This window comes from Hyperolius riggenbachi, chromosome 9 (assembly GCF_040937935.1).
Source record: "Hyperolius riggenbachi isolate aHypRig1 chromosome 9, aHypRig1.pri, whole genome shotgun sequence".
NCBI classification, from domain to species: domain Eukaryota; kingdom Metazoa; phylum Chordata; class Amphibia; order Anura; family Hyperoliidae; genus Hyperolius; species Hyperolius riggenbachi.
Window position 1 is genome coordinate 25,666,769 of NC_090654.1, and position 22,224 is coordinate 25,688,992.

The 22,224-nt window shown below is 44.1% G+C and overlaps 1 protein-coding gene across 4 annotated transcripts in view; it reads right to left on the reverse strand.

Annotated features, from left to right (window-relative positions):
- LOC137532059 (nuclear receptor subfamily 1 group I member 3-like) overlaps positions 1-22,224 on the reverse strand; it is an 87,972-nt gene that overhangs the window by 41,510 nt on the left and 24,238 nt on the right. The window contains exons 1-2 of one of the 4 annotated variants that reach the window (XM_068252185.1): positions 21,153-21,253; positions 1,638-1,895 (exon numbers count right to left, since the gene is read on the reverse strand). In XM_068252185.1, coding sequence (XP_068108286.1) covers positions 1,638-1,888 — 251 coding nt within the window. In that variant the 5' untranslated portion in view covers positions 1,889-1,895; positions 21,153-21,253. Of the gene's footprint in view, positions 1-1,637; positions 1,896-20,076; positions 20,188-21,103; positions 21,254-22,224 lie in introns of those variants that run through there. The other 3 variants (XM_068252183.1, XM_068252186.1, XM_068252184.1) reach the window with 3 other exon arrangements.

A 22,224-nucleotide genomic window follows, 5' to 3' on the forward strand; every position in this document is an offset into this window, starting at 1 on the left:
ACCTGAAGAGGAGGGAGAGTTATGCACACTGAGAGAAGTCTATCTGCAACTTGAAGAAGAGAGAAGAGTTGTGCACACTGAGAGTTGTTTGCAACGAAGAAGTGGAATGTGATTCTGAACACAGAGTGAGAGGAGTCTTCTTCATAGTGAAGAAGAAGGAGGGATTTTACACTCTAAGAAAAGTCTAACTTAATCCTGAAGAAGAGAAAAGTAGTTATCTACACTTTGAGAAGTCTATCTGCAACCTGAAGTAGGGGAAGGGATTCAGAACATTGAACATTGAACAGAACATTGAAAGAAGACCATCTGAAGAAGTGAGAGGAGTTCTGCACTATTAGAGAAGTCTATGGGCTCATTCACACTACACAATGCATGCACGAACACTATTTCGTGCATGCGTTGCCATCGCACGGTCAACGCACGGAATGCACGTCGTGGTGCGCTAAGCATGTCGGCAGCTGCACTCATCTGGTAACGTGTGCGTCGTGCGATAAAGTGTCCCCAGATGCGTTACATCGTGACGCATGGGAACGCACACCTGTAGTGTGAATGGTAACACGAAAGTCTATGGACTTTCACGTAGCCACATGCATCGTGCACAATGTGCGTTGCGTCAAAACTGACAGCGCAGCACATAGGGTTTGATTCACTAAACCGTGATCAGACAAATATCACACCTTATCAAAGATATCACACGTTATCAAAGTTAACACGCCTTATCAGATTAGCATAGCGAGCGCTACGAAATTATGCCTGCTAATTGGCAATGACGAGAGCTCCACTCGTCCTGCCCTGAGCCCCTGCGGGTTCGTAGCGCTCGCTATGCTACTCTGATAAGGCGTGTTAACTTTGATAACGTGTGATAACTTTTCATAACGTGTGATATATCCCAACTGGGCAGTTAGTTCTTCGAGCTCCCTCCATCAGTGGACGGAACAGAACCATCGTTCAAGCGCAGGAGCACATTCTTCCCTCAAGCTGTCCTCCATCTGAACTCCCCCCCGCTTGGTCTGTATGCCTGAGGCACTCTTGCCTCTAGCCCCTAGTCTTTTGCCGCTCACTCAGGAACTCTTAGTCACCCTTGGATAGTACTGCCCCAATCCCTAGATGCTAGGACTCTAAATGGATGTCCCCCATTCCCCCAATGTGTGCTGCTATGCCTATCACAATGTGTATCTTTAAGTATCCTTGTGAGCGTCAACGCCTGTGTCTGTCCATGTAACAATGCCTATGCCATGTGTACCACAACCAATTCCTGGCACGACAATTGTCGTACTTGGCAGATAAAAAAATTCAGATTCTAAAGCGAGAAGAGTCCTGCATGCCACCAACACCGTCTTTGGTGTTATTGCTCATAAAAATGTATAGAATAGTTGAAGTCCAGGTGTAACCTGCAGAAAGATTCCCTCATAACTCCTCCCACTTCTTCAGGTTGCAGATAGATTTCTCTCAGAACTCCTCCTTCTTCTTCAGGTTGCAGATGATGGGTGTAACCTGTAAAGTCTTTGTTAAAAAGAACATAAGTGTGCACCCCTTAGCCCAGCCTCTATGGTTACCAACAGATTGCCAGTCTAATGTTCCCAGAATATTTGCTAAGCTACACAGTGGCTGACATATGCAGTAATGATAATACCTACCTGAAGAAGCCTTTGCAGCCCTCGCAGGTCAGGACATGGAAGTGGTATCCATTGGCCTTATCACCACACACTGCACAGATCTTTTCCTCGCCGTCCAGGTCATTGTCCTCACTCTCGCTGGCCTTCAAGCTGAGGATGGAGGTTCCTAAGGAGCTGCAGCTGCTGTTACTGTCTTCGCTGAACATGGAGCACATGGTGGTCGGGTTCCATTCATGGTGGATGACCGACTCCTCCACAACCTGACTGTTCATCTTACACCTGGGTAAAATAAAAACAAAAGTATTCACTATACATTATAAACATACAATAGGGGATCTGGAGGTGATCAAGATGTCATCACTGTCCACACATACAGTATGTGAGGTGGGTCAGCACTAAATACATAAAAATATGGTAGGTATTCAATTGTAAGCTCCTCTGAGGACAGTGACATGACCAGGGGTGTAACTAGAAATCTCTGGACCCCCCCCCCCCTGCAAAACGTTGTATGCCCCGCCCCCTAGCTTTCTGCACGGGTAAACTGAGAACCAATGTTATTCAACTGGCTAATGCCCACTTGAATGTGTTTCCCCATGCAGATAAACACAGACAGCAGTGAAGCACTGCATGCATTTTCTCTATCAATATCATTAGCTTCTGTGATAAAACGTGCATGTTTTCACACATACAGACACACATGGGGCTTCATTCACTAAACTGTGATAACTCATCACACAGCTGCGCTAGTGTTTTCGCATGCGGTTTCCGTGCGCAACCGCGAAAATTCACGTGAAAACGCTATGAGTAATCACGGTTTAGTGAATCAATCCCATGGTGTGCAGAAAACGCATACAGAAAACCGACAGACGAGTGTGCTCCCAGCTTCAGCTTATTACACTCACTCTGTCCTCCTCTGATGGAGCAGAACTGGCTCTGCAGACTTCTCCAGCATCACTACAGTACACAGCACTTGGGGAGGGGTAGAGGGGTTGGGCGTTGTAAACAAGAGCCTTTTTCACACTGAATAAGAACTGTCTACACTTTGGGCTTGATTCATAGAAGCGTGATAATTCAGTTATCACGCCTAAAAGCTTTGCACGTGCAAACTAGGGTGCTAAGTAGTTAGCACGTGCAAAGTGGCTTTTCACTGCCGTGCTAACATTTAGCACCCTTTAGTGAATCGAGCCCTTTGTATTATTCCTTATTAGTGGCTGAGCAGAGTCATAAGACCAATTGTGCAGAGAGCAGAAAGTTTTTTCTCTCTGTGCTCTTAGTTGTCAGGGAAAACTTCTCCTCCCACGAGGCTCCCTGCTGCTTCTGGGCCCCTCTGAGGCTGCATCCCTTGCACAGTCTATTGTTACGCCCCTGGACATGACTATGTATTCTATAAAGTGCTTCAGAAGATGTCAATGCTACATAAATACATACTGTATGTATTCTGTAGAGTGCTGCAGAAGATGCCAGGGCTTTACAAATACATAATAATAATATGGTAGGATATTAAACTATGACAATGGTAGGGGTTAGATTGTGAGCTCCTCTGAAGATAGAGATATGAATAAGAACACTGCAAAGTGCTGCAGAAGATGTCAGTGCTGTATAAATACATGATAATAATGACCTCTAATAGTTATCAGAAGAATTGCCATACTTCACACTGCAGATTAAAAGGGAACGCAAGCAGGTTCTAAGCAGAATTGGTACTATCTGTTCTCATATTTATCTCATCATGGGGCTGATTCCCAAAGCTTACTTCTTTTTCACCTTACCTGTAAGGAGAGATAATTCATTAAAGAAACGGATACGGAGAGATAAATTATGAGTTAAAAAGAGAGGTGTGATAATTCAACAGAAAGGCTTTGTGAATTAGCCCCATGTCACTTCAGGGTGGCCATACATCTAGCGATGATGGGCAGATTCGACCAAGAGACAGATTTCTCTTGAATCTGATTAGAGAGAGATCTGTTGGCTGCCCATACTCCTCAGGCCGATTCCCCATCAATTTCATGCGGAAACCGATCAAGAATTGGCCTTGCTACGCCGCATCTGCAGCCTCGCTGACCAAACGCTTTCCCTGCAATGTATAATGTGCCCCCACCCCCCCCCCCCAGTGCCCAGCGCACTACACATTACCTGTCCGCGGCCTCCTCTTCTCGGTCCCTCGCTGTTCTCACTTTACACCTCCTCCATTGGCGATCTTATCCCCTTCCTGGGCTTCAGCTATCACCCGTATGCCGCCGACACCCAAATTTACCTCAGGGCCGCCATCAGATATTTTTGGGCCCCATACTGGGCAAATCTACTGGGCCCCACTGTCCCCACATGGCAAATCACAATCTTTGAAGGCCTGAACACACTAACGACCGTGTATGTGCTTGTCACACTCTCCCTTGGCTGGGAACATTCTGCGTATGTTCAGTTCATTAAGACTCTAACTGTTCTTGCCCAGAACGCTCCCAAACAATGGCCCGAAACAATGCATGAGCAGTGCCCTGCAACCTAGCAGGATTGTGCAGACGTCACAGGAGCACAACGGATTAGACAGGAAGGGTTATCGAAGGGAGCTGACGAGCTACTGGGGGCTGGAAGGAGCCACAGGTAAAAATCCTTTTTTTCCCATTTATCTCAGGTTTACTTTATTCACTAACTGACTAAGGTAACTCCTGGATGAGCCTCCCGGCACCTCTCACAACATTAAAGGGCAGCCAGAAGGACAGACATCGACAGACACTGATTGCAGCTGGTGCCCATGTGTTACACTATTCGCCGGGCCCCATACAGCAGTCCCCCCTGTGATGCTCTGAACACCACAGATCTCCCCCGCCACCATAATTAAAGCGGATCCGAGATGAAAAACTAACTATAACAAGTAACTTGTCTATATATCTTATCTAAAGTTTAGATAGTTAGAAAATGATTATTTCTTCCTGTGATACAATGACAGCAGCCATGTTGTTTGCAAACATTACACAGAGGCAGGCTTATCTGCATCTTGATCACTAAGCCTCTGAAAAAAACCTAATCCTCCCTCCTCCCCTCCTCTGCCTCTGAAATCAATGGCTAGTAACACCTCCTCCTCCTCCTGCCCAGACTGAGCTCCCATGAGCCCTTGCTACTGCCAAGGCTCTCTGAAAACCTGTGGGCGTAGTTTATAGGGAATTAGAGTATTAAAACAAAAACAAAAAGTATTTGGCTTGAGGAATGCACTATAAACTACATGAAAGGAACACAATTATGCAATGAGTAAAAGTTCACCTCGGATCCCAAATGAAATGCAGTAACCATATCACACCACTGGGGGTACAGTATTCACATACATGTTTACTTTCCCTCTAGTCTTTCTGGCTCTCCGGATGTCCTCAGCACTAGCATATTTATCTCTGGTATAACCTATCGGTCACATATAGCCGGAAGCAGCCACATATGGGGGTGAGAGGTGTGAACAGCCGTCAGAGTAGTATATAAACTAACCCAGTCATAAGAGCAACGCCCCTGTCACCCAGAACAGCTGTATTCAACATGCGTGTTGTTTGACAGAAGCTAGGTAAACATCTATGTGTCTCTGCAGCAATATTCAGACCTTTACCCCCAGCTCAATACCAGGGAATTCAGTGCCCTAAACTCATCGCAGTTACCTACTGCACCGGCACAAAGTTAATTATTAAAGAGGCACCCCCTCTAAAATTACTTTTATTTAACGTACGTTGCATCATAGCTGTTTTTCTTAAAGTGGACCTGAACTCTTGCACAGGACAGAAGGAAAAAAAAGAGAAATACACCCTGTATGTATTTAGAGAGTTTAGCCTGTCTAATTGCCCCTCATCTGTGACTAATCACAAGTTGTAAATTGATCTCTCACCTGTGTCAGCTCAGGAATCTCCTCTGCCATGGCAGAGCTGCTAATTTTATAAACACAGGTTGTTAACCCTATGTCTGCTTCCATGAAAGCAGGAAGTAGACACACTGCAGATTTATTGCAGGATTTGTAGCAGTTGTAACAAAGAAATGTTTTTTTCTTTAAAGATTATTATGCTGTTACTTATGTTTTAGAGCAGAGAGGAAGTCCTGAGTTCAGGTCCGTTTTAACTTCATGTCTGTTTTAACAGAACTGTGAGTCTAATAACATATCAACCACTTTCCTATCAAGTACCATTTTAAAGAGGCCCTGTAGTAACATATAGTAGAATGCCGTAAAATGTTCAGGATATCTAGTTTTACAGTAATCTTTCTGATTTCACTATCAGAAACACTTCCTATATCTATATATTCTGTACATTAGTATGTAGCACCGCCCCTTCTTAGTGATGCTTTGCCTAGGCTGCTTAGTTATGCAGAATTCTCCCCCCTAGAGCATTCTGGAAAACCAGGTATATTTTGCACTGGCTTCAGAACTTTGATTAAACAAACATTTTGCAGAGTTGCACCTGACATGACTAAAGATATTGCCACCTGTGATTTTCAGAATGTAGATCGGGGTGAGGATAAGTTTGACAATGAATAAACACTGATAGCAGGAAGTAAACACACTGCGGATTTATTGCAGAATTTGTACCAGCTGTAACAAGGAAATGTTCTTCTTTAAAGGTAATTATGATGTTGCTTATCTTTTAGCGCAGAGAGGAGTTCTGAGTTGAGGTCCGCTTTCATTTTTTGTTTGTTTGTTTTAGCAGTCCAGCGTTCATGAAATATAGATGTTGAAGTGCAGTCAGCGATGAGTGATGGTAATAGCGTATATAAATGGTAACAGGGCAGGAGGCAGCTCTCCGGAATGCTACTTTAACATCTAATGCAATTTTAAATACCTCTATTCCGTGCCCTCGGGGAGCAGCAATGCAGAGCATCCGTTTTCTGGGTCACTCCGGCTCCTGCTGAGCTGCCCCCCTTTCTCATCAGCAGAGCAGGAGGAGGTAGAGGCTGCTGCATTTTGACCCATGGCATCTGTATCTCTCACAGCGCTGATTCAGTCATTCCACGCTAGATGCTATATATGGGACTGATCGCTAATCACTGCAGAAGGTGTCAGTGCTATAGAAATACATAATAATAATATGGTAGGACATCAGACTGTGACTATGTTAGGATTAGATTGTGAGCTCCTCTGGGGACAGTCAGTGACATGACTGTACTCTGTAAAGTGCTGCAGAAGATGTCAGTACTATATACATACAGTACATAATAATAAAATGGTAGGACATTAGACTATAACTATGGTAGGGATTAGATTTTGAGCTCCTCTGAGGACAGTCAGTGACAGGACTATGTACTCTGTAAAGTGCTGCAGAAGATGTCAGTGCTATATAAATACAGTACATAATAATAAAATGGTAGGACATTAGACTATAACTATGGTAGGGATTAGATTTTGAGCTCCTCTGGAGCAGGGCTGGGACAAGGTCCTCCAGCACCCAAGGCTGAGACACCAAAGTGCACCCCTCCATCCCTCCCACCCCAGCCGTCACACACTGATTGCTATTAGACTAAGAGGCACCCCAGGGCCCCCAACACCACCAACACCTCTAGTTATCTGGCTTGCAGTCACTGCCATGAATCCACTTTTCTTATTTCTCTCTGCTTCCAACACAATAGGGGAATGATAGCTGAGTGAGTTGTGCGCCCCCTCCTACACTGCGCCCCGAGGCTGGAGACTCACTCGCCTCTGCCTCGCCCCTGCCCTGCACTCCCTCCTACACTGCGATCTGAGGCTGCAGCATCTCTCGTCTCTGCCTCGCCCCCGCCCTGCGCCCCCTCCTACACTGCGATCTGAGGCTGGAGCCTCTCTCGCCTCTGCCTCGCCCCTGCCCTGCGCCCCCTCCTACACTGCGCCCTGAGGCTGGAGCCTCTCTCGCCTCTGCCTCGCCCCCGCCCTGCGCCCCCTCCTACACTGCGATCTGAGGCTGGAGCCTCTCTCGCCTCTGCCTCGGCCTGGCCCTGCTCTGAGGACAGTCAGTAATTATAATCCTGTCCTGTTGCAACCGCACCTATGGATAATGATGTGCCGTGATCACCCTTGGAGTCACAGGTAGTGAAGAGCGTAATGACCCAATTACGATTACGCAAAATTTCGCGTAATTTGCAAAATTACGATTATGGCCGATATTGAAATTACGCGAAATTTCCTGTTTATGGGGAATTTCGTAATTAAGATGTTTTTGGTAATTATGAACGTTTACGTAACACAAATCAGAATTTCGTGTTTAACATGCAAATTCGACCTTTCTCAAAATTGTGTTCCAGTCCAGAGGCTCCTGATACATTTAAAGCGACAGCACGTGCAGGGACCTTTGCATTATCAGATATCGCAAGTCCCAAAACCAAGTGTCTCAGCATGCATGACCACTAAGTGCATCTTGACAAAGAGCACCTGTCTTAGAAGTGGCTGCAAGTAAAGCCTTCTGATAGATTTAAAGCAACAGCACCTGCAGGGACTTTTGCATTATCAGATATTGCAAGGCCCAAAACCAAGTGTCTCAACATAACAGCTAAGTGCACCATGGCAAAGAGCACCTGTCTTAGAAGTGGCTGCAGATAGAGCCTTCTGATACATTTAAAGCGACGACAGCACATGCAGGGGCCTTTGCATTATCAGTAATTGCAATCAATGAGTGACTTTCCTGAGTTTAGTCATTACCTAAATGTGCATAATTACTATTAGAAACGAAATTACGTTCATTTTCGTAACTAAAATAACTTTGTTTCTATAGAAAACATGAAATTACTAAATTTCACGTTAAACACGAATTTGCGACGAAACTCGAAATTACGAAACCGAAATTTCACTTTACAGAATTCCAAATTACGGTTTGTATGGCAAAATGGGAAAAAAGCGCTATAGAAATGTTATTGTATTATTATTGTATTGTAAGTACGAAATTACAAATTTGTGTCGCAGCGGCAAAATTCGCGTCCGTAATTAAGGAAACACGAATTTTTGAAAATTTCGGCTCAACACTAGTCACAGGGAATCAATGTATCAGATGAGAAGATCCGCACCGTCTAAAATTTAAAATGTATTACAGCTCTTTAAAATACTGACAAAGACATAAAAGTCAGAGTATGGCAGGTCACCATGACACACGGCGTTTCAGGTGAAGTATCCTTCTTCAAGACACACACTGGACCGGAACTGTCTTGAAGAAGGACACTTTATCCGAAACGCCGTGTGTCATGGTGACCCGGCATACTCTGACTTTTATGTCTTGTCTTTGTCAGTATTTTAAAGAGCTGAAATAAATTTTTGATTTTAGACGGTGCGGATCTTCTCATCTGATACTGAGGACAGTCAGTGACATGACTATGTACTCTGTAAAATGCTACAGAAGATGTCAGTCCTATATAAATACATACAGTGGGATGCGAAAGTTTGAGCAACCTTGTTAATCGTCATGATTTTCCTCTATACATCGCTGGTTGTTACGATAACAAATGTCAGTTAAATATATCATATAGGAGACACACACAGTGATATTTGAGAAGGGAAATTAAGTTTATTGGATTTACAGAAAGTGCGCATTCATTGTTTAAATAAAATTAGGCAGGTGCATAAATTGGGTCATTTTATTGATTCCAAAATCTTTAGAACTAGTTATTGAAACTCAAATTGGCTTGGTAAGCTCAGTGACCCCTGACCTACATACACAGGTGAATCCAATTATGAGAAAAGAGTATTTAAGGGGGTCAATTGTAAGTTTTTATCCCTTTCTTTAATTTTATCTAAAGAGTAGCAGCACGGGGGCCTCAAAACAACTCTCAAATGACCTGAAGACAAAGATTGTTCACCATCATGGTTTAGGGGAAGGATACAGAAAGCTGTCTCAGAGATTTCAGCTGTCTGTTTCCACAGTTAGGAACATATTGAGGAAATGGAAGACCACAGGCTCAGTCAGTTCAAGTTAAGGCTCAACGTGGCAGACCAAGAAAAATCTTGGATAGACAGAAGCGACGAATGGTGAGAACAGTCAGAGTCATCCCACAGACCGCACCAAAGACCTACAACATCATCTTGCTGCTGATGGAGTAACTGTTCATTGTTTCCATCCCACTGCAATAATAATATGGTAGGACATTAGACTATGACTATGGTAGAATTAGATTGTGAGCTCCTCTGAGGACAGTTAGTGACATGACTATGTACTCTGTAAAGTGCTGCAGCAGATGTCAGTGCTATATAAATACATAATAATATGGTAGGACATTAGATTATGACTGATAGGGATAGATTGGGAGCTCCTCTGAGGACAGTCAGTGACATGACTATGTACTCTGTAAAAGTGCTGCAGAAGATGTCAGTGCTATATAGATACATATTTTTTTTTTAGGTAGACTAAAAAGGGAAACGGTGTTTAAAAGGAACTGTTACTGATATAGCTTAACCCTCCTGGCGGTATGAAAAATTCCGTCAGGAGGCAGCGCGGCAGTTTTTTTTTTTTTCTTATATCATGTAGTGAGCCCAGGGCTCGCTACATGATAGCCGCTGCTCAGCGGCATCCCCACCGCCCTCTTCGATCGCCTTCGGCGATCTCCGATCAGGAAATCCCGTTCTTTGAAATCCCGTTCTTCCATGGCGACGGGGCGGGATGACGTCACCGACGTCAGCGATGTCGTGACGTCATTGGGAGTCCCGATCCACCCCTCGGCGCTGCCTGGCACTGATTGGCCAGGCAGCGCACGGGGTCTGGGGGGGGGGCGCGCACCGCAACGTATAGCGGCGATCGGGCGCGGGGCGGCGGCGATCAGTGTGCTGGCGCAGCTAGCAAAGTGCTAGCTGCGTCCAGCAAAAAAAAATTTAAGAACATCAAACCTCCTGCGCGGCTTACCCCGAACGCCAGGAAGGTTAAGAAAGCGTATAACCTGAAATTGAACCCAGCATGACTTCTATATATAGATATTTTGGGGTTATATAGATTGGAATGAGCCCAAGGAGGATTCCAGCCCCCTCACCCAGGAATGCTGCTGTTATTACAAGACAGACAACACGCATGCAGTACATATTTAGCTGCTGTCATTGTCCTGCATGGAGGAAGCCTTCTCAGTATGTGACGTTTCCCCTGATTCCTCTTTGTTTACAAACCCCCAGCGCAGCGCCTGCGGGAGGCGATCGCGGAACAGAATCACCCGCATTCAGGTGCGCTCAGAAATCTGTCTGCATGCTCCGCATAAACAATGAGCAGTCACGCTGGCAATTGTTTAGTGAAATTCTGACGGTGGCATGAACCTTATCCTTCGAGGATTCTGCTTACAACTTGCAGCTGCAGGGTGGACATTGTTACTGGATTACCATAACTGGTTTGGCTGGGAATTTCCATTGCAATTGGAGAAGAGGCACCTGACAGTGGGGGAAGCGGCTCCATAGACGTGAACCGGAAACGTGTCTGAGGGCCGAGACCTTCGTGGTGGAACCATGGGTGGGCAGGAGTGGACGCAACCACACACAATAACTTTGACAAGTTCTAGTGGCCTTTATGAGTAGAAGCAGGGGCGTAGCAATAGACCCTGCAGGGGATGCAGCTGCAGGGGGCCCCGTGGGGGGAGGGGAAGTTTCTTTTCCCTGTCCTGAGAGACTCACAACCAAGGGCACGGAGAGAAAAACTTTCTGCTCTCTGCACGATTGTTGTAATGACTGCATCTGCTCAACCACTGATAAGGAATCATATGAAGTTTTGTAGACAGTTCCTATTTAGTATGCAGCAGGGTATTTTGTACAGTGGCCTGCCCCCCTGACTCTCCAACCCCTCCCCAAGTGCTGTGTACTGTAGTGATGCTTGAAGAATCTGCAGAGCCAGTTCTGCTCCATCAGAGGAGGACAGAGTGAGTGTAATAATCTGAAGCTGGGAGCACACTTGCCTGTGGCAGGGGCTCAGGGTAGGACGAGTGCCATTGCCAATTAGCAGGCATACGTTCATAGCGCTCGCTATGCTACTCTGATAAGGCATGTTAACTTTGATAAGGTTTGATATCTTTGATAAGGTGTGATAAGTTTGATAAGGTGAGATATCTTTGATAAGGTGTAATATTTGAGCACTGGCATAACAATAGGGGAAGCAGCCCCTGACCCTGCGGGGGGGATCCCCTGGGGCCCGCTCATGGCCGTTTTAGGGGGACAGGAGGGGTCGCAGCATGAGGGGAGAGCTTGGTAGCACGTCGGTGGGGAGGGGGGACGGTCCCCCCCCCCTCACCTCGGGCTCTCCCCTCTGTGCTCCCCTCCTGCATCTATGTAAGCGTCAGCAGCAGCGGCGGCAGCAGCTATAATTACCCCCATTCACCTCCAGAGTTCGCCGATCTGCAAGGGCTTCACATTACTTTCACATTACTTCCTGTTTTAACAGGAAGTAATGTGAAGCCCTTGCAGATCGGCAACCTCCGGAGGTGAATGGAGGTAATTATAGCTGCCGCCGCTGCTGCTAACACTTACATAGATGCAGGAGGGGAGCGCAGAGGGGAGAGCCCGAGGTGAGGGAGGGGGGGGCGTCCCCCCTCCCCACCGATGTGCTACTAAGCTCTCCCCTTATCAGAGTAGCATAGCGAGCGCTATGAACTTATGCCTGCTAATTGGCAATGGCACTCATCCTGCCCTGAGCCCCTGCGGGTTCGTAGCGCTCACTATGCTACTCTGATAAGGCATGTTAACTTTGATAAGGTGTCATACGTTCTTAGTGCTCGTTATGCTACTCTGATAAGGCGTGTTAACTTTCATAAGGTGTGATATCTTTGATAACATGTGATATCTTTGATAAAGTGTGATATTTGAGTTATCACGGTTTAGTGAATCGTTCCATGTGTGTCTGTATCTGTGAGAACATGCACGTTTTATCACAGAAGCTAGTGGAATTGATGGAGAAACTGCTTCCAGTGCTTCACTGCTGTCTGTATTTATCTGCATGGGGAAAACACAATCAAGTGTGCTCTAGCCAATGGAATAACATTGGTTCTCAGATTACCTGTGCAGAAAGTGGGGAAGGGGGGGGGGAGGAGGGGGCCCCATCCAAACTTTCACAGGGGGGCCCAGTGATTTCTAGTTACGCCCCTGGATTGGGAACTGAATCCAAGGGGCCTCAAAAGCGGACATAACTAGAAGCCTCTGAAGCTTGGCACACACATCCAATTTTGATTGGCCAATTTTATCACCACAATTTAGCAAGAGGGACAACAGATTTTGAATACTATGAGACGATGGTGTAGGTAAACTCTCATACTACACGGAAGCTGTAAAATTGGCCAATCAAAATGAGATGTGTGTACCAAGCCTAACCACTTCAGCCTTCAGTGTTGTTTCACCTTATGCATCCGAGCAACTTTCACCTCCCATTCATTCGCCAATAACTTTATCACTACTTATCACAATGAAATGATCTATATCTTGTTTTTTTCCACCACCATTTAGGCTGTCTTTGGGTGGTACATTTTGCTAAGAATTATTTTATTATAAATCCATTTTAACAGGAAGATTTGGAAAATAAAATGGAAGAAATGCATTATTTCTCAGTTTTTGGCCATTATAGTTTTAAAATAATACATGCTACCGTAATTAAAGCCTATGTATTTTATTTTCCCATTTGTCCCGGCTATTACACCATTTAAATTATGTCCCTTTCACAGTGTATGGTGCCAATATTTTATTTATTCAGTTTTGCGTCCATCACTTATTACAAGCCCATAATTTAAAAAATAACAGTAATATACCTTACTACATACATATTAAAAAAGTTCAGTCCCCAAGGTAACTATTATATATATAATTTTTTTGTGTAACTATTGGGGAGTGTAGGAGGTAAGGGGCTAATTTTAAAAGTAAAAAAATTTCATTATCTGGACATTTTTATTTTCAGATGTAATTTTAGTATTTGGCCACAAGATGTCCTCGCAGCACACTTCTGTATGCGTAGTATTAGTATGCAAAACAGAAGTAATGCTTGGACGGGACAATAGGGGCTTTGTGAAAGACGGAGCCATCTCTTAGACGTCGTCGGTCTTTCATACGGGGACTTAGATCAATGAATGGGAACTATGTTCCTATTCATTGATCTCCGGGCTCACAGAAGGCGGCGGAAGCATGCGCGATCGTACGCGCGCCTCTCAGCGGCAGTAGTGTAGCCTATCTGAACGGAAATATCCGTCCAGATGGGATTAAGTGGTTAGAACCCAGTACACACTTTCAATTATGATTGGTCAATCACTGACCAATTTTACCACCTCCATGTAGTGTGAGGGACAACAGATATTGAATACTAGGAGCAGATTGTGCAGGTAAACCATAATACTACATAGAAGTGGTAAAATTGGTCAGTGATTGGCCAATCAAAATTGGATGTGTGTACCAGGCTTAAACCTGCTATACACTTTCAATTATGATTGGCCAATTACTGACAAATACCACCTCCATATATTATAAGACTTTATCTAGTAAATGACAATTATTATTATTATCTGTGTGTGCACTAATCTTATAAATGTATCTTACGTCTTACGTAGTGATGTGCAGAGTATATTGGCCTCAATTCACTAAGCTTATCTCCTGTCTTTAATAACGTTTCTAGAGTGGTCACCATGATGATAAGGCATGTCATATTCAGGAAACATTTTACCTCAGGCAAACCGAAAGTTAACTCTTCTGTCTTTAAAGAGAATCTGTATTGTTAAAATCGCACAAAAGTAAACATACCAGTGTGTTAGGGGACATCTCCTATTACCCTCTGTCACAATTTCGCCGCTCCCCGCCGCATTAAAAGTAGTCAAAAACAGTTTTAAAAAGTTTGTTTATAAACAAACAAAATGGCCACCAAAACAGGAAGTAGATTGATGTACAATATGTCCACACATAGAAAATACATCCATACACTAGCAGGCTGTATACAGCTTTCCTTTTGAATCTCAAAAGATCATTTGTGTTCTGTCCCCTTCTTCTCTCATGCACTGAACATTACAGGCTTCCTGCAGACAGCTCTGCCTGTGTTTGTAATTCCTCAGTATGTGTCAGCCAGCTACTTTCACAGCCCAACAGAGGAGGATTTTTATCCAGCTCTCTTCTATCACTGATAAGATAGCAGAGAAGCTGCTGGCTTATGTAAATAAAACACACACTGGAATGTGCATAGAGGAACAGACCAGCACAGAAGAGTTGGCAGCCTTCCAGACACAGGCTGACAAGTCTGACCGGGGAAAGATACATTGATTTATTACAGAGACGGTGATAGAACAAAGTGCTGCAGTGAGCCAGAACAGATTAGAATAGGTTTAGGAACTTGTAGGATGGTAGAAAAAACGTTGTAATTTTTGTTACAGAGTCACTTTAAGTTAACTCTTCAATCCTTAAAACAACTCCAGAATTCTAACGTCAAAGACAGGCTGTAAATTAACTGCGTGTAAAAATAACTACAGAGGAGGAATCTTATCTACAGAGGAGGTAAATTAACTACAGAAGAGGTAACGTAAGGAATGAAGAGATATCATAACTCTCTCACTGTGCAGTGGCAAGTTTACTCTTGCCTTATTATCTCCAGCATGATCTTAGTGAATTGACAGGATCAATTCACTAAGATCATGCTGGAGATAATAAGGCAAGAGAAAACTTACCTCCACACAGTGAGAGAGTTATGATATCTCTTCATTCCTTACATTACCTCCTCTGTAGTTAATTTACCTCCTCTGTAGTTATTTTCACACGCAGTTAATGAACAGCCTGTCTTTAACTCTGGAGTTATTTTAAGGATTAAAGAGTTAACTTAAAGACAGAAAAGTTAACTTTAGGTTTGCCTGAGGTAAAATGTTTCCTGAATACTACATACCTTATCACCATGGTAACAACTCTAGAAGAGTTATTAAAGACAGGAGATAAGCTTAGTGAATTGAGGCCATTGTCTGGACACTTAGCTGTCCCTCAGAGGGGCTCACAATCTAATCCTTCCCATAGTCATATGTTTATGTATGTTTGCACGATACACAATACATACGACTTAACTTATCTATATGTTTTTGGGATGTCGGAGGAAACCCAGGCAGACATGGGAAAACATACAAAGGAGAAAAGCTACACACAATAAAAAAAAAAAAAAAAATAACAACAGAAAAGTGATAGGTGCCGGTGATAACCACAATAAGGATTCTAAATATGAGCAAATGACTATAATAAATAATAATAAAGCTGACTTAGATAATAAGGTCAACAATATCTGAAAAGCACACAAGTGCTAAAGCTGAAACCAAATATATATAGATAAACTGCACGGTCAACACACTGTTGTTGGATTGAGGGCGGGGGAAGCATAATTGGCATCCTGGGGCCTCCCCCTCCTGAAATAAGTACCCCCCAGGAGATTTTTTTTGTTACAGGCTTCCTTTAATAAATGAATTTAATAAGTGATTATGGATCATAATTTCTATTAGGAGCAAAATGAATTACACATTTTCCAGAAATTTCCTATTACGATTTTGTGTGGTAATTTTGAATTTTTGATGCAAAATTTTGATTATGCAAAAGTTTATCCCAACACAACCCTTCATGTTGCAGGAAGTATTTTGGGTGATATGCCCGGAGCTCTAGTCATTTCATTGTGGAGTGTTCCAAACACTAAAAAGCCCAGGCTGCAGAGGCTGTCATGGCGCTTCAGTATAAATAAAAAGTCTCCAAATCTCCTGCGTACTCTACATAGTACGAAACCCAGAACAGATCCCCAGCATAAAGATGCGGCCTACTGATATCTGTACAGCAATAACAATATACTTGCATCACATGCTGTCATTTACACCAGCTTTTGCAACTGCTGCCTGGCATTGATTGGTGCTCTTTGGTGAATCAGAGGCCACAATGCCTAGTACACACCATACAATTTTCTGTTAGATTTTGTGTTAGAATGCATAATTAGGTTATTTTCTGTAGAGAATGGTCATTATCTCTGGTGCATTGTCTTCTGGTTATCTCCTGCTGAGTAGGTCAATGCCTAATTGCTGGGCAGATAGATACATTTCCAACATGTTCTATCTGGCAGGTAAATCTAACATAAAATCTTACTGCAAGTTGTACAGTGTGTACTAGGCATTAAGGTGGCCATACACTGGCCCGATTCGCCGCCGTTTCGACAGCAGATTCGATCACTGGGATCGAATCTGCTGCCAATCGTTCGCGCTACACGCCAAATTTCGATCCTTTTCGTCCGATCCCGTCGATCGCTCCGTGCGGAAAAATTAGCGTCGACCGCCCGCGGGTAGGGAGCGCGTCGCTAGCGGCGTCGAGTACCCGACGACCGACGCAATAGAGCCGCATACATTACCTGCTCCGCCGGCACGACTACCCCCGGTCACCGCTGCTCCGTGTCCGCGCTGGTCTCCGGCATGCTTCAGTTCCTCCTGCCCGGCAGGAAGTTTAAACAGTAGAGGGCGCTCTACTGTTTAAACTTCCTGCCGGGCAGGAAGAAGTAAAGCATGCCGGGGCCGGAGACCAGAGCAGAGACGGAGCAGCGGTGACCTGGGGACTGGAGTCGCGCCGGCGGAGCAGGTAATGTATGCGGCGGGGGGAAGCGGCGGCAGCACCACCACCACCACAACAGATTGTGAACGGTTTCAGCCTGAAATCGGTTCACAATCTGTTTGCAGTAAAGGCAGCCATACGATCCCTCTCTGATCAGATTCGATCAGATAGGGATCTGTCAGTTGGTCGAATCTGATGGCAAATCGACCAGTGTATGGCTACCTTTAGGCAAGTCAGTGAACACTTATCACCACACCTTGATCAATTGTTAAGTGAGTGTTACTTCAATAAAAAAACTTGCCTTAATAAGGTGTATATGTTTTTACAGTGAGAGTGTTATCTTATTATTATTATTATTATTATTGATTTATAAAGCGCCAACATATTCCGTGGCGCTGTACAAAGTAAGAAACAAACATGGGGTACATAATAATACAGACAATGGTGTACACCAATATACAAGATACATAATTAGTGACAAAATACAAATTATAGAATTGGTAATGACAGTGATAAAATTAACATGACGAATAAAATGTATAATGGTTACCAAGACACAAAAGGGGGAGAGAGCCCTGCCCTTGCAAGCTTGCAATCTAAGTTTAGTCCTTAAGTTATCACCTCTGTAGTTATTTTCACATGCAGTAGATGGGGGGGAGGAGCACACGCAAGCAGGATTTAGCTCCGCCCCTTCTGCTGTCTCCTCTGCCAGCATGACTACAGATAGCCTGCAGGTGCTGTGTATGGCAGCTAGGAAGGGAAAGAGGGTGTGTTTGTCTCATTGTGTCTGTGTGTGTCTGTGGATGTCTGTGTGTGGCTGTGTGTGTATATACATACATAAGCTCAATGTCTCTCTCTTCCCCTCTCCCCTGTGTGCCTGCTGTGTATTTCTCTCTATACACAGTCCCCTTTTGTATAAAATATTAATATATAAAACAGACAATTCAGAATGCTCCTCTTTACATTGCTTTCTCTAATAACACCACATTTAACAACAGCTCTGGCCAGGTGATAATTCCTCACACACTTTACAGTTGTTATCACTTGCATTCCTCTCTGTGAATTAACATCCTCTCTTTAAAGGATACCCGGGGTGACATGTGACATGATGAGATAGACATGTGTATGTACAGTGCCTAGCACACAAATACCTATGCGGTGTTCCTTTTTTTCTTTCTCTGCCTGAAATAGTTAAATATCAGGTATGTAAGTGGCTGACTCAGTCCTGACTCAGACAGGAAGTGACTACAGTGTGACCCTCAATGATAAGAAATTCCAACTATAAAACACTTTTCTAGCAGAAAAAGGCTTCTGAGAGCAAAGGAGAATTTCTTATCAGTGAGGCTCGATGGCGGTGCGTCACCGCTCGTCCTCGATTCCCGCTCGTCCCCAGGGGCACTTCCATATCAGTGCTTCGTTTTTGGCCATTGTCCGCCCGCGGGGATCGAGGCGAGAATCGATCCATGCGGTGATCGGACACGTCAGAAATTATCATTCGAGCCATCAGCGGCTCGATTGATAAGAAAATAAGTACCGTGTATGCCCAGCATAAGTTAAGAGACTTCAGTTGTTATCTATGCAAAACAGCTTCTCTGAGCTCTCCGACCCAACTACGGGGCGCTGTTTTCTGGAGCACTTATACATCAAAGAAACAGTCAGAGACAGATTTAGATAAAAAATTGACTGCAGGGAAGTTGAAAGGGTCATTAGCGCTGCTTGTTTTATTGTTTAAAATACAGTGTGTGGCTTGTAATTGCAAATATGACAGAATTATGCAATGTTATGAAAAAAAACAACTATATATCTAAAAATTAAAATATGAGACTATTTTCTTTTCAGCTAATGTTCTATTAATTATTAATATTACACATACAAATCATTACATCATAAGTTTTTTTTTCCCACTTCATTGTCACTTAAAGAGACTCTGTAACAAATTGTTTATCTTTATTTCTTCTATGCTATAAGTTCCTATGCCTTTTCTAATGTGGTCTGGCTTACTGCAGCTTTTCCTAATTGCACAGTAGCTGTGTTATCTCTGTTATATGATCTAATCTTCTCTCTATAGTCGGCACAGTCAGGCTGAGGCAGTCAGACTGGAATGTGCAGGGCTGCTTGTGATTAGCTAGAAGCTGTACACACCCCCTGCAGGCTCTGTGTGACTAACACACTCTGCTTAGCTGAGCCTATTAGAAGCTGGTTAGTTTGTTTGTAAACACTGCCTAAAACTGGCAATTACAAGCCAGGTTTGCAGCAGAGAATGGCAGAAACAGCACAGAGGGGACCAGGAGCACATAATGAATAGAATGGTATGCTTTTTATTGTAAGAATTTCAGAGTACAGATTCTCTTTAAGTTTAGGATTCAGTCAGTCATTAACTTTAGGAATCACTCCTTAACTTAAAGAGAACCTGAGGTGGGTTTGAAGAATATTATCTGCATACAGAGGCTGGATCTGCCTATACAGCCCAGCCTCTGTTGCTATCCCAAACCCCCCTAAGGTCCCCCTGCACTCTGCAATCCCTCATAAATCACAGCCACGCTGCTGACAAACAGCTTGTCAGAGCTGGCTGTGTTTATCTCTATAGTGTCAGTCTGCTGCTCTCCCCGCCTCCTGCAGAACTCCGGTACCCGCCTACATCCCTTCCCTCCCTGCTGATTGGAGGGAAGGAACGGGGGCAGGGACCAGAGCTATGCAGGAGGCGGGGGAGCAGCTGAGACTGACACTACAGATGTAAACACAGCCTCACAGCATGGCTGTGATTTATGAGGGATTGCAGAGTGCAGGGGGACCTTAGTGGGGTTTGGGATAGCAACAGAGGCTGGGCTGTATAGACAGATCCTGCCTCTGTATGCAGATAACATTCTTTAAACACACCTCGGGTTCTCTTTACGTAGAGTTATTAGAAAGTTATTAAAGAGGAACTTCAGCCTAAACAAACATACGGTCATTAAGTTACATTAGTTATATTAATTAAAATAGATAGGTAATATAATCTCTTACCCACACTGTTTTAAAAGAACAGGCAAATGTTTGATTTCATGATGGCAGACATCTTTTTGGTTGAAAGGAGGTGACAGGGAGCATGAGACACAGTTCCAACTGTCCTGTGTGCTGATCACCCCTCCCAGTTGCTAGGCAACGTGAATAACAACATAGAAAATCCCATCATGCTTTGCACAGCATCAGGGAAAAAAAGCCCGGGCAGTTTTCTGTGATGGGTGAAGCTTAGCTAAAATGCTAAATGCAGCTAAAAATGATGCTTTGGTAAGAAAAACAAAGTTCTGATGCACCAAGCCTTTTCAGTTCTGCTGAGTAGATTTTTAGTCCGGAGGTTCACTTTAAAGGCAGGAGATAAGCTTAGTGAATTGTGGCCAGTATTACCACACCACTCTCAAGTTGGCCTATCACAACAAACAGGAGCATTCAAGCGTAACTATTTTGTAAACGATGATTAAACCGAATATTCAAATATTTCTCTTAACACCTTGAGGATTTTGTAGCAATTTCAGGCAAGGCCAGATCTAGACTTTCTACTGCCTGAGGCAAACATGTGAGGATGCCCCCAATCACCCCCCCCCCCCCACACACACACACACACACACACACACACCCCTGATTTGGAGTGACCGCACAGCACCCAACAATTTACTCTGCTTCATTGATTGTTCTCACATGACATGCTGCAGCTCAATGCAATAGCACACTGGCTGGCTGGCTGTGAGTCTGTGACAAACAAACTGCTCATCCTCAGCCACTCCATTCCTCCTCAATCAGGACAGCAGTGCCACCTGCTCCATGCTACTGTGCAAGTCAAATGAAACACTGTGGCTCTCCTCCCCCCTCACTCACTGTCAGACTCCTCACACAGTACAAACATGCTGCCCCTGTAATCGCTGCGCCTGATGCAAATGTTTCACCTTGCTTCATGAGAGAACCGGCCCTGATTTCAAGTGACAAGTTAGGAAGTAAACAGACAGTCGGTTACCAGTATTAGCCTCCTACAGACACAACAGTAAAGTAGCGCTACCTCTGCACCAGGCTGACAGGCATCATCTACTGTCACGTGGTGTGGTTACCTAGACTCCCTCGTGCCTCCGTCATGGTCACCCCAGCATGAGGGGACCCCGCTGACTGCGCCTGTTTGGGTGACAGTGAGTTCCTTCCGTCTCTCACACTGTTTTCCACAGGAGAATGGAATTTGAACTTTGCACATGACCGAGACGAAGCTGCGAGATGAGGGCGGAGATTATTTTACCAAACTGTTGTCAAACACAACAGGGCCTATAAAAGAGAACTCCGCCTGAAAACTGTCATAAATAATAGTACAAGATTATTATCAATATTTAGCATTTATTACTACTAATACTACAGGAGGAGATACCATAGCCACATGCTGTATGGGAGCTAAAAGTATCATTTATATAGCTCTGACATAAGCGAACGATCATGATCGCAAGTGTTGTATTGTGATGGTGATTAGCAAGCACAGTTTTTCATCAGTCTCTGCAGCAGAGCAGCTTACACTCTAATGTCCTCACCACAGTCACACGCTATTATTATTATTATACATTTATATATCTCTGACATATTCCACAGCACTGTACAGAGATCACTGATCCATTCCCATCAGCCTCTGCACCAGAGGAGCTTACACTCTAATGTCCTCACCACAGTCACACGCTATTATTATTATTATTATTATTATACATTTATATATCTCTGACATATTCCACAGCACTGTACAGAGATCACTGATCCATTCCCATCATTCTCTGCACCAGAGGAGCTCACACTCTAATGTCCTCACCACAGTCACACACTATTATTATTATACATTTATATAGCTCTGACATATTCCACAGCGCTGTACAGAGATCTCTGATCCCTTCCCATCAGTCTCTGCACCCCAGGACAGGAGCTTACACTCTAATGTCCTCACCACAGTCACACACTATTATTATTATACATTTATATAACTCTGACATATTCCACAGCGCTGTACAGAGATCACTGATCCATTCCCATCAGTCTCTGCACCAGAGGAGCTTACATTCTAATGTCCTCACCACAGTCACACACTATTATTATACATTTATATAGCTCTGACATATTGCACAGCGCTGTACAGAGATCACTGATCCATTCCCA